This window comes from Hypanus sabinus, chromosome 20, assembly GCF_030144855.1.
Source record: "Hypanus sabinus isolate sHypSab1 chromosome 20, sHypSab1.hap1, whole genome shotgun sequence".
Lineage (NCBI taxonomy): Eukaryota > Metazoa > Chordata > Chondrichthyes > Myliobatiformes > Dasyatidae > Hypanus > Hypanus sabinus.
The window spans coordinates 62,506,666-62,520,228 of NC_082725.1; the positions used below are offsets into that span (position 1 = coordinate 62,506,666).

General features: G+C 41.4%; 1 protein-coding gene across 1 annotated transcript in view; it reads right to left on the reverse strand.

Moving 5' to 3' along the window:
- The window catches only part of lztfl1 (leucine zipper transcription factor-like 1), an 83,979-nt gene that overhangs the window by 52,670 nt on the left and 17,746 nt on the right, over window positions 1–13,563 (reverse strand). The window contains exon 3 of the mRNA XM_059945627.1: window positions 12,060–12,254. Within this exon, the coding sequence (XP_059801610.1) occupies window positions 12,060–12,254 (195 nt within the window). The remainder of the gene's footprint in view (window positions 1–12,059; window positions 12,255–13,563) is intronic.

Genomic DNA, 13,563 nt, shown 5'->3' on the forward strand with positions numbered 1-13,563 from the left:
CAGCCAGCAGGTTTTGTGCACGGCAGGTTGTATCTTATCAATTTGATTGATTTTTTAATAAGGTGATGAGAGAGATCGATGAGGGTAGGGCAGTGGATGTTGTCTACATAGATTTTAGTAACATGTTTGACAGAAGTCCCTCATGGAAGGCTAATCCAGAAAATTAAGATGAATTGGCTGTTTGGATTCAGAACTGGCTTGCATACAGAAAACAGAAGGTAGTGGTTGAATGACCTTACTTGAGCTGGAGGTCTGTAATTCCACAAGGATGTGTGCTAGGACGCCTGGTTTGTGATTTATATAAGTAACTTGAATGAAAATGTAGATGGGTGAATTAGTAAATTTGCAGATGATAGATTGATGGAGTTGTGGAAAAACTCAGATTGATGGAGTTGCATATAGCGTAGAAGACTGGGGAAGAATACAATGCAATATAAACCAGTTGCAGATATGGGCAAAGAAAAGGCAGATTGAGTTTAACCCAGATAAATGTGAGGTGTTGCACCTTGATATGGCAAATACAAGGAGACAACACACTGAAGCGCAAGATCCTTGTGCCCTTGGGATCTTGGGATTCAAGTTCATAGCTCCTTGAAAGTAGCTACACAGGTCAAACAGGTGGTTAGGAAGTCTTATGGAATGCTTGTTGAGGCACTAAGTTCAAAGATAAGTGGTTACGTTGCAACTTTATAAAACTGTTTGGGCCACATCTGGAGCATTGTGTTCTGGTCTTCACACTATAGAAAGGATATTGAAGCTTTGAAGAGGGTGCAGAACAGGTTTACCAGGTAGGCACCTGGTTTACAGGGCATGTGCCCTCACAAGAGGCTAGATAAACTTGGGTTGTTTTCTCTAGAGTGGTGGAGGCTGAGGGGAGATCTGACAGAGGTTTACAATATTACGAGAGGCACAGATAGAGTAGACAGGGAATGTCTGTTTCCTGGAGTTAAAATGTCTAATATCAGAGGATATGCATTAAAGGAGAGAGGGGGTAGGTTCAAGGGAAATGTGAGGGTGTTTTTTTACTCAGAGTTGTAGATGCCTGGAATACACTGCCTGGTATGGTGCTAGAAGCTTCTAAGAGACATTAGATGTAAGAGATGTAAAGGAGATGAAGGGATACGGACATCGTATAGGTAGGAGGGATTAGTGCTTGGGTGTTTTCGATTTGCCTTTTAGCTGGCTCGGCACAACACTGTGGACCAAGGGGTCTGTTCATGCTTAACTGTTCTATGTTCTATTGTGAACTTGCAGACTCTAAAATCTGACATTTTTTTCTGAGCACAGTTGTGCACTTTTGTGATAGGCATGCTTTTTCAATACTTGTACCTGTAAAATACTGTCATTTGTTTTTCACTTTTACTGTACAAGTGTTTCTAATTTGAGCAGTACACATTTTCTCCTGTTATAATTGAAATCAGTACAATGGATTCCAGTTAATTAGGGTACATTTAGACCAATACATTTTGGCCGAATGTCATGTTCTGTCATGTTCTTCTGACAGAAAGTGAATCAGTGCTGACACCTGGTGCAGATAATAGGTTGCCTTCATACAATACTGTCAACAATTGTATCCTCCATCTTCATTAACATTGTAACATTCAAGATTATTGTAGATAACTTCTAATTCTCTGCAATTTCTAACTTGAAGTAGTGAAATAGTTTCATTTTCACTCGCCGAGCCTCAAGTGCTTGAAACTACGGTGAGCAAAACAGTTCTGAAATGTCTTACTGTTTATTTCTCTTCAACTATTAGTGGCAAAATTGCTGCTTCTTGAACACAAAGACACACAACTGACGCTATTTAAAACTTGTTCGCTTGAAGCATGATATTGTGTCTAATGGCCATGAAAATGCATGTGACTGATACTAGTTAGAAAGTGTTTGGCAACAATCTCCTGACCCAATTAAGCGGTATAGTATTCCAAATAAACAAAGGGAATTCTGGTTATTTTCTTCTTATTATTTTCTTCTCGGTCTCTAAGAACTGTTCCAGAAACCAAAAACACAGAAGAATAGTCAGAATAGACTTAACATGTTCATGCTTGACAAACTATTAAATTCAATTTAGAAATAAGAGTAAACAAAAGTAATGCAGTGGGACTAATATGTATAAATATTCAAATAGACTCTCAGCTAAGAAAAAAGCATGTGAGATCATAACAAAATAATTAATAAGTTAGCTCCAAGAATGTTATATAGAGATTAAAGTCAGTTATTCAATAAGGTTAAGATTGGCATTGCTTTTTTTCCAGTGGCAGGATCACGATTCACAATTTAGATAAATGATATGGAGCAGGAAAAAAGTAATAAAAATAGCCTCAGATACTCCCAAATGTAAGCAAATATTCCTGAAAGTTCTCACTGCTGTCAATCTGACTTCTCTATAACATTGAGTCCTGCAGCAGTATCAACTGTTGGGAACCTACCACTGAATCTGCACCATCTGGTTCATTAACTCCACTTACTTCAGTGGAAAGGACATGCAAGTTACATTTAACTTAGATTTTGAACTAATTGGTTTAAGGTAAATACCTTCAATTGCTATTCACTTTCCATGGCTAAGTTTTAATTACAATTTTTTTTTAAATTGAATAGAATGGCTAGTTTGTTATAATTTTTGAATGTATTTGTTAGCAGATTTGATAGCTGATAAACATGAGGGTATGATTTAGCTGATTGCTAAAGTATTTCTTAGGGAGATGGGTGCAAGATCTTACTATCTATGAATGCAAAATATAACATTCTTGTAGCTAACTTATTATTTTGTTATGATCTCACATGCGTTCATCTTAACTGTGAGTCTTTGAATACAGGTATCCACCGCTTTACAAAAGTTTGTTTTACACCACTTCGCTTTTATGAAGACCTACATTAGTACCTGCTTTCGCTAAATGAAAGAAATCTGGAGGATTTTCACTTTTATGAAAAAAGGCAAAATGCAAAAACAGTATTCAGCATTTGTTTTGCAGTGAGCCATTGTAGAGGCAGCATGCACCCTGAGCAGCGAGAGTGGCGAAAAGCGAGAATAGCGCTCAGCATTTGCTTTGCAGTGAGCCGTTATAGAGGTAGCGCATACCCAGAACAGCAAGAGTGGCGAAAAGCATCTCCGCATAAAGCCGTCATAGCTTTAAACTGTTCGAGATTTTCGCTAGAATTGACAGTGCAGCAATGATTGCAGAAAAGCATGACTTTAATTTTGAAAGGGCATGTAGGTTTTGAGCGCTTACAAAGAAGCGTATGATAGAAAAATGCGTGAACCTTTCAGTGTGCTCGCTGTCTTCCCGATTCTGGTAAGTGAAACTACACTGTACATAATTTCTACTTTATATGGACTGTGTATATATCATATCATTCCTGCTTTTACTATATGTTAGTATTATTTTAGGTTTTATGTGTTATTTGGTATGATTTGGTAGGTTTTTTTTTGAGTCTGGGAATGCTCAAAAATTTTTCCCATATAAAGTAATAGTACGGACCAATGACATGGGTAGGAAAAGTGAGGAGGTCCTGAAAGGTGAGTTTAGGGAGTTAGGCGCCAAGTTAAAGGACAGGACCTCCAGTGCCACGTGCAGGTGGGTTTAGAAATAGTAAGATAGTGCAGATCAACACGTGGCTGAAGACATGGTGCAGGAGGGAGGGCTTCAGATTTATAGATAATTGGGCAGTTTTCCAGGGAAGGTGGGATCTGTTCTGACGGGACGGTTTATATCTGAACTGGAGGGGGACAAATATTCTTGTAGGTAGGTTTGCTAGAGAGGCTCCAGTGGATTTAAACTACATATGATGGGGGAGGGGAACCAGAGTGTAGGAACAGATGTATGGGAGAAGGAAGAAAAAGACAGTAAAGTTCTTTGACTGGTATAGATAAACAGAGAGCAAGAGGTGGAGAATTTCTTAAATGCATTTATTTTAATGCTAGGAGCATTGTAAGAAAGGTGGATGAGCTTAGAGCATGGATTGATACCTGGAAATATGATGTTGTAGCTATTAGTGAAACATGGTTGCAGGAGGGGTGTGATTGGCAACTAAATATTCCAGGATTTCGTTGCTTCAGATGTGATAGAATCGGAGGGACAAGAGAGGGAGGTGTTGCGTTGCTTGTCAGAGAAAATATTATAGCGGTGTTCTGGCAGGATAGATTAGAAGGCTCATCTAGGGAGACTATTTGGGTGGAATTGAGGAATGTAGTAACATTTATAGGGATGTATTATAGACTACCTAATGGGGAGCGAGAATTGGAGGAGCAAATTTGCAAGGAGGTAGCAGATATTTGTAGTAAGCACAGGGTTGTGATTGTGGGAGATTTTAATTTTCCACACATAAACTGGGAAGCCCATACTGTAAAAGGGATGGATGGTTTGGAGTTTGTGAAGTGTGCGCAGGATAGTTTTTTGCAGCAATACATAGAGGTACCAACTAGAGAAGGGGCAGTGTTGGATCTTCTGTTAGGGAATGAAATAAGTCAGGTTCAGAGGTATGTGTTGGGGAGCACTTCGGGTCCAGTGATCACAATGCCATTAGTTTCAATATAATTATGGAGAAGGATAGGACTGGACACAGGGTTGAGATTTTTGATTAGAGAAAGGCTAACTTTGAGGTGATGCGAAATGATTTAGAAGGAGTGGATTGGGACAATTTGTGTTTTGGGAAGGATGTAATAGACAAAATGGCGGTTATTTAAAGGCGAAATTTTGAGGGTACAGAATCTTTATGTTCCTGTTAGATTGAAAGGTTAGAAGTTTGAGAGAGCCATGGTTTTCAAGGGATATTGGAAACTTGATTAGGGAAAAGACAGATGGAGTAAATGAGGTGCTCGAAGAATATAAAGAATGTAAGAAGAATCTTAAGAAAGATTTTCATTTTGAAAACCCGGACTCCAGCACCATCAACACAGGTTCCATCGACCATGGATTTGCCCCGGCTGTCGATCTCAGCTGCACCAGCAACCCTGGGCATTTTGAAAATCCGGACTCCAGCACCATCAACACAGGTTCCATCGACCATGGATTTGCCCCGGCTGTCGATCTCAGCTGCACCAGCAACCCTGGGCATTTTGAAAATCCGGACTCCAGCACCATCAACACAGGTTCCATCAACCACGAACAGCTTCAAAGCAATTGCGCAACCACCGACTGCGACTCCAGCCTTGAACTCCAGGCCGGGTCTTCACATGCTGCGATTGTGTCTCCCGTCTCCCCTTCCCCCACCACCACTCTGCAATCCCCTCTCCCTCAGATCCCATCGTCAGCTCCTGGGCCCTCAGAGGCTCCATCTTCCTCTCACTCCAACACTTCCCTCTCCACTGACACTACCAGCCTCCCTCCCCCCCTGATCCCATCTCTTATCCGGGCCGGGTCTTTACCATTCCCTCCAACCTTCAACTCTCTGAGACAGAGCGCTCTGTCCTCAGTAAGGGCCTCAGCTTTGTCCCCCTTCGCCCACACCTCAGCAAGTTCCGCGTTCGCCATGACGCTGAACTCTTCTTCTGTCGGCTCCATCTCCAAGCTTATTTCTTTGGCAAGGATTCTCCTAACCCCACCGATGACCCCTCCTCCCATCTTCAACCCTCTTCCTCTTCATGGACACCCCACTCTGGTCTTCTGCCTGCTCTGGATCTCTTTATTACTAAATGCTGACAGGGCATCAACCGTCTTCACCTTCACCACACCTTGTTCCAATTCCAACTTCACTCCTTCCGAACGCTCTGCTCTCCACTCCCTCCACACCAACCTCAACCTCACTATAAAACCTGCTGATAACGAGGGAGCTGTTGTTGTCTGGCGTACTGACCTCTACCTGGCTGAGGCACAGCGACAACTCTCTGTTACTTCCTCTTATTTACCCCTTGATCATGACCCCACTAAGGAGCACCAGGCCACTGTCTTCTATACCATCACCAACCTTATCAGCTCTGGGGATCTCCCATCCACTGCCATCAACCTCATAGTTCCCACACCCCGCACTTCCCGTTTCTACCTCCTACCCAAGATCCACAAACCTGCCTGTCCAGGTAGACCTATTGTTTCAGCTTGCTCCTGCCCCACTGAACTCATTTCTGCATACCTTGACACTGTCTTATCCCTACTTGTTCAATCTCTTCCCACCTAAGTTCGTGACACTTCTCACGCTTGGAATTTTTTCAATGATTTTAAGTTCCCTGGCCCCCACCGCCTTATTTACACCATGGACGTCCAGTCCCTATATACCTCCATCCCCCACCAGGACGGTCTCAAAGCTCTTCACTTTTTTTTGGATTCCAGACCTAACCAATTCCACTCTATCACCACTCTCCTCCGTCTAGCAGAATTAGTTCTAACTCTCAATAATTTCTCCTTTGGCTCCTCCCACTTCCTCCAAACCAAGGGTGTAGCCATGGGCACCCGCATGGGTCCCAGTTACGCCTCCCTTTTTGTTGGCTTTGTGGAGCAGTCCATGTTCCAAGTCTATACGGGTATCTGTCCCCCTCTTTTCCTTCGCTACATCAATGACTGCATTAGCGCTGCCTCCTGCACGCATGCTGAGCTCGTTGACTTCATTAACTTTGCCTCCAACTTTCATCCTGCTCTCAAATTTACCTGGTCCATTTCGGACACCTCCCTCCCCTTTCTTGATCTTACTGTCTCCATCTCTGGAGATGGCTTATCTGCTGATATCTACTAGAAGCCTACAGGCTCTCACAGCTACCTGGACTATTCCTCTTCCCACCCTGTCTTTTCCAAAAATGCTATCCCCTTCTCACAATTCCTCCTTCTCCGCCGCATCTGCTCTCAGGATGAGGCTTTTCATTCCAGGACAAAGGAGGTGTCTTTCTTTTTTAAACAAAGGGGCTTCCCTTCTTCCACCATCAACTCTGCTCTCAAATGCATCTCTCCCATTTTCCGCACATCTGCCCTCACCCCATCCGCCCGCTACCCCACTCGGGATAAGGTTCCCCTTGTCCACATCTACCACCCCACCAGCCTCCAGGTCCAATGTATAATTCTCCGTAACTTCCGCCACCTCCAACAGGATCCCACTACCAAGCACATCTTTCCCTTCCCCCCCCTTCTGCTTTCCGCAGGGATCGCTCCCTACGTGACTCCCTTGTCCACTCGTCCCCCCCATCCCTTCCCACCGGTCTCCCTCCTGGCACTTATCCTTGTAAACGAAACAAGTGCTACACCTGCCCTTACACTTCCTCCCTCACCACCATTCAGGGCCCCAGACAGTCCTTCCAGGTGAGGCGACACTTCACCTGTGAGTCGTCTGGTGCGGTATACTGCGTCCGGTGCTCCCGGTGTGGCCTTTTATATATTGGTGAGACACGACGCAGACTGGGAGACCGTTTCGCTGAACACCTACTCTTGGTCCACCAGAGAAAGCAGGATCTCCCATTTTAATTCCACGTCCCATTCCCATTCTGATATGTCTATCCATGGCCTCCTCTACTGTCAAGATGAATCCAAACACAGGTTGGAGGAACAGAACCTTATATACCGGCTGGGTAGCCTCCAACCTGATGACATGAACATTGGCTTCTCTATCTTCTGTTAATGCCCCTCCTCCCCTTTTTACCCCATCCCTGACACATTTAGTTGTTTGTTTTTTTTCTCTCTCTCAGCCCATCACACTGCCTGTTCTCCATCACTCTCTGGTGCTTCCCCACCGTCCCACCAACTTTCTTTCTCCTGAGGCCTCCCGTCCCATGATTCTTTCCCTTCTCCAGCTCTGTATCATTTTCACCAATCACCTTTCCAGCTCTTAGCTTCATCCCACCCCCTCTGGTCTTCTCCTATCATTTCACATTTCCCCCTCCTCCCACTACTTTCAAATCTCTTACTATCTTTCCTTTCAGTTAGTCCTGACAAAGGGTCTCGGCCCGAAACGTCAACAGTGCTTCTTCTTATAGATGCTGCCTGGCCAGCTGTGTTCCACCAGCATTTTCTGTGTGTTGTTTGAATTTCCAGCATCTGTAGATTTCCTTGTGTTTGCTCTTAAGGAAGAAATTAGAAAAGCTAAAAGAAGATACAAGATTGCTTTGGCAAGTAAGGTGAAAATAAATCCGAAGGGTTTCTACAGTTATATTAATAGCAAAAGGATAGTGAGGGATAAAATTGGTCCCTTAGAGAATCAGAGTGGACAGCAATGTGTGGAACCGAAAGAGATGGGGGAGATTTTGAACAATTTCTTTTCTTCGGTATTCACTAAGGAGAAGGATATTGAATTGTGTAAGGTAAGGGAAACAAGTAGGGAAGTTATGAAAACTATGACGTTTAAAGAGGAGGAAAGGAATATAAAAGTGGATAAATCTCTGGGTCCTGACAGGATATTCCCTAGGACCTTGAGGGAGGTTAGTGTAGAAATAGCAGAGGCTCTGACAGAAATATTTCAAATGTCATTAGAAACGGGGATGGTGCCAGAGGATTAGCATATTGTTCATGTGGTTCCATTGTTTAAAAAGGGTTTTAAGAGTAAACCTAGCAATTATAGGCCTGTCAATTTGATGTCAGTGGTGGGTAAATTAATGGAAAGTATTCTTAGAGATGGTATATATAATTATCTGGATAGACAGGGTCTGATTAGGAACAGTCAACATGGATTTGTGCGTGGAAGGTCATGTTTGACAAATCTTATTGAATTTTTGAAGCGGTTACGAGGAAAGTTGATGAGGGTAAAGCAGTGGATGTTGTCTATATGGACTTCAGTAAAGTCTTTGACAAGGTTCCACAAGAATGGTTAGTTAGGAAGGTTCAATCGTTAGTTATTAATATTGAAGTAGTAAAATGGATCCAACAGTGGCTGGATGGGAGATGCCAGAGAGTAGTGATGGATAACTGTTTGTCAGGTTGGAGGCCGGTGACTAGTGGTGTGCCTCAGGGATCTGTACTGGGTCCAATGTTGTTTGTCATATACATTAATGATCTGGATGATGGGGTGGTAAATTGGATTAGTAAATATATATATGGCACTAAGGTAGGTGGCTTTGTGGATAATGAAGTAGGTTTTCAAAGTTTGTGGAGAGATTTAAGCCAGTTAGAAGAGTGGGCTGAGCGATGGCAGATGGAGTTTAATGCTAATAAGTGTGAGGTGCTACATTTTGGTAGGAATAATCCAAATAGGACATACATGGTAAATGGTAGGGCATTGAAGAATGCAGTAGAACAGAGTGATCTAGGAATAATGGTGCATAGTTCCCTGAAGGTGGAAACTCATGTGGATAGGGTGGTGAAGAAAGCTTTTGGTATGCTGGCCTTTATAAATCAGAGCATTGGGTATAGGAGTTGGAATGTAATGTTAAAATTGTACAAGGCATTGGTAAGGCCAAATTTGGAGTATTGTGTATAGTTCTGGTCACCGAATTATAGGAAAGATGTCAATATAATAGAGAGAGTACAGAGAAAATTTACTAGAATGTTACCTGGGTTTCAGCACCTAAGTTACAGGGAAAGATTAAACACAAGTTAGGTCTTTATTCTTTGGAGCGTAGAAGATTGAGGGAGGACTTGATAGAGGTATTTAAAATTATGAGGGGGATAGATAGAGTTGACGTGGCTAGGCTTTTTCCATTGAGAGTAGGGGAGATTCAAACAAGAGGACATGAGTTGAGAGTTGGGGGCAAAAGTTTAAGGGTAACATGAGGGGGAATTTCTTTACTCAGAGAGTGGTAGCTGTGTGGAACGAGCTTCCAGTAGAAGTGGTAGAGGCAGGTTCGATATTGTCATTTAAATTAAAATTGGATAGGTATATGGACAGGAAAGGAATTGAGGGTTTATGGGCTGAGTGCAGGTCAGTGGGATTAGGTGAGATTAACCGTTCGGCATGGACTAGAAGGGCCGAGATGGCTGTAATTGTTATATGGTAATTGCTTTACACCACTTTGGCTTATGAAAGGTTTCATAGGAACACTCTACTTTCGGATAGCAGGGGACACCTGTATTTATATATATTAGTCTCACTGCATTACTTCTGTTTACTCTTATTTCTAAATTGACTATCAATAAACTATCTAATAAAGTATTCAGGAGAAATGTGGGATATGCAACCATTTGATGGAGTGGTTAGGACGCATTCAGGAACAACGTATATTATATGTATTTACACATTTATCGAGAGTTAGTTCCCAACACAGATACCAATTCCATCTGAGCGTCTATGGGAGGAAATGAACAGTTAATATTTTGGGTTGAGACTCTTCACCCGGACTGGAGACTTGAGCAGTCAGTGAAAGGTCTGGACACAAAATGTTGACTGTACAATTCCCTCAATAGATGCTCTAAGACCCTTTGAGCTCCTCCAGCATCTAGTCTGTTGTCCCAGATCCCAGCATCTGCAGTCATCAGTTTCCCCAATTCCACCTGAAGTGGATTTGCTGCAGACAAGCTTGCTAACTCATTAAATATCAGTATGCAAATTTCCTAAACTGATGAAATGCAATGAATTTGAGGATGACTATAATGTTATTAGTTGGTTTGTTTCCTTATGTAAATGAAACACAAAACACAAAAAGACAAAAATTTCTACAAGTTACAATAAGAAATATAATAAATAAATAGAGCAAATTAGTTACACAGATGATGTACCTGGTAGTGTACTGAAAACCTGTGCCAGCCAACTGGCTAGCGTGTTCAAGGACATCTTCAACCTCTCACTGTTACAGTCAGAGGTTCCCACCTGCTTCAAAATGGTGTCACTTATACAAGTGCTCAAGAAGAGTAGGGTGAGCTGCTTCAATAACTATTGACCAGTAGCCCCCACATCTACTGTGAAGAAGTACTGGTCATGGCTAAAATGAACTCCTACCTGAGGAAGGATCTGGACCTGCTGCAATTTGCCCACTATCATTACATGTCTACAATAGATGCAATCTCAGTGACTCACAATTCAACCTTGGACCACCTGAACAACAATGCCTCTATCAGACTGCCGTTTATTGACTACAGCTCAGCGTTCAACACCATCATCCCATCAGTACTAATCAACAAGCTTCAAAAGCTGGGCCCCTGTACCTCCCTCTGCCACAGGATCCTTGTCGTCCTCAAAGGAGAATCCACTGTCAGATCAGTAATAACATCTCCACCTTACTGACCATCAACACAAACATACATCAAGAATGGGCTTAGCCCATTTTTTACTCTCTCTACATTCATGACTGTGTGGTTCGGCATAGCTTAAATACCATCTAAATATTCCCTGATGACACCACTATTGCTTGCTGAATTTCAGGTGGCAACAAGGAAACATACACAAGTGAGATGGATCAGCTGGTTGAATAACGGTTCATCCTCTTGAATGACACTTTGTCATCAGCTTCTGAAACAGAGATCCAGAGATCACAGGGTCACCAAATGCTGTGGGTAATTGCATAAGTGTAGTGGTAGTCTCCCTTTCAAAACATGCATAAAAGGTTATTATGGAGTGATGCATCACACCCATTTTTGCAGTTAGGTTTCACCTTACAGGAAGTAATAGCATGCAAACCCTGCTACAGTTGTTGTACATGCAACTGTGTCTCTTAACTTCACACAGAATTGCCTTTTCGCTCTTACAATGGACTTCCATAGGTCGTACTTGAATTTCTTGTAGTGCTCTGAATCACTAATTTTGAATTGCCAGAAATAGCCCTCAGCAGACTGAGAACCATCTGGTTCACGCAAGGTATCTGGTTCGTAGGATACCTCAATAATTCCTAAAGTCTTGCTAAAGCAAGATTTGAACTACCTTCATAATGATACCAGAACTTTCTAAGATGGAAATAGTAATAACATATATCAATATTTTCCACTTTTAATAATCTTTTATCTCCTCATCTTCCATTTGTTCATTGCTTTTACCCATGGAGCTCTAAGCTACCTCCAATGCTTAAAGAAAATTTCACATGGAAGTGCTCTATAAATGAATGTAATACACAAATGTAAGATGTGACAGACCAGACAAGTTTATCTGAAACTTCATTTTAACAACAAAAAGCATTTTATGTTAATAATTTCTTCATAGCAAATTAGCTCTAGTGAATTTAGATTGCTAATTTTGTACCTGGATTAATGCAACTACACTTTTAAAAACGTTAAATGATCTACCTGTTTTCCAGATCAGAAATGTCCGTTTGCAACTTCAGGTACCATTTCTCAGCCTGGCAGAACAACTGACGCAGAAGCAGCACATTAGTGTAGGTGGTGTTGATGAGCTCGGACTCTACCTCACTATGAACAACAACCTTCAGTCCATCTAGAATTTCTGTTACTTCATCCACAGTAAATGTGTCTTCAGTCAGTCTGGTACAAAAATAATAAATATTAGATGAAGTATTCCTAAATCATTAAATATCTCTTTACATTACTTTAAAACTAAAATCAATTTATATATATGCATTAAGCTGATATTATGATAATGACCATTGCCCAGTTGAGATGGTAAGGAAAGGAATTACTAGAGTACCTTTGCCATTGCCAGAATTAAGCCAGTAGCCAGAATATATTCAAGTTGGTTTTTTTTTCCTCCTTGTTCTACCTGAGCCTTAATCTAATATTTTTGTACACAACTTAACTTTGGAACTTACCTAAATAGGAAAAGAAAACTGACATAACCAAAGTGTCATTCAGTCCTGGGAATATTGATAGCAATGGCTTTGAGATATGGAGTCTAGATGTCTTGCCTGATAGTTTTCTAACTTACAGATTTGTTGTATGCATAGAAACAAAACCAAGCAACTCAGATTATAGGAAAGACTTTCCCAAACTCCACTGAGTAACTAAGTTTTAGAGTAACTTTTCTGAATTTAGATGCCAGTTAGGGTGCTGTTATTTTGGATTGTTGTCCTCAAATAATGAGTACTGGTTTTCCTTAGACCAGTGCAGTTTTTGCAGTGATGTTAGATAGGCAATTCCAGAGCAATGAACGAACAGCAATATAGTTTAACATCTTGGCAAAAGAGTGTGTCCAAGACATTGTTCCTAGTTTTTTTTTCAGCAGTAGAAATCACAGGAGAAGTTGCAGTCACAATAAACTTGTTTAATCTGCAAAGAACATCCTATTTAATCAAAACTGTAACCACAGTGTGGAAATGGTGGGATGGATATTACATCATAAATAATACTTATCAAACTAATTTTCTACTGTAAAAATTAACAAGATTCTGCAGATGCTGGAAATATGTTACTCTGCTGTAAAAAGATATCAAGCTTATTGAGTGGCAGTTGAATTTTACAAGTCATACATGAGCAACAATATGCATTTAACGTGCATAGCTTATTCTAGCACTCAATGTGATTATGGGTTTTCTGCAGAAAAGTGGTACTGAGATACAAGATCATCATAATCCTATCAAACAGTAGAGCAGGTATGAGGTGCTCAATGGCCTTTTCTATTTTATTATATTCCTACCCTGACCAACAACTCAACATCATGTAATCAATAATCTATTACCCTTCCACGAATATATCTGGCTAATAAAATCCCAAGAATCTTAAACTTGAAAATGATTGAGCATCAACACTGCTGTTAATGGAAGTGTTCCAATTCAGTTCCACCCTTAGCTTGAGGTTTATCTACAGACTTTTACCACCATAAAATCAGCAAGTTGTT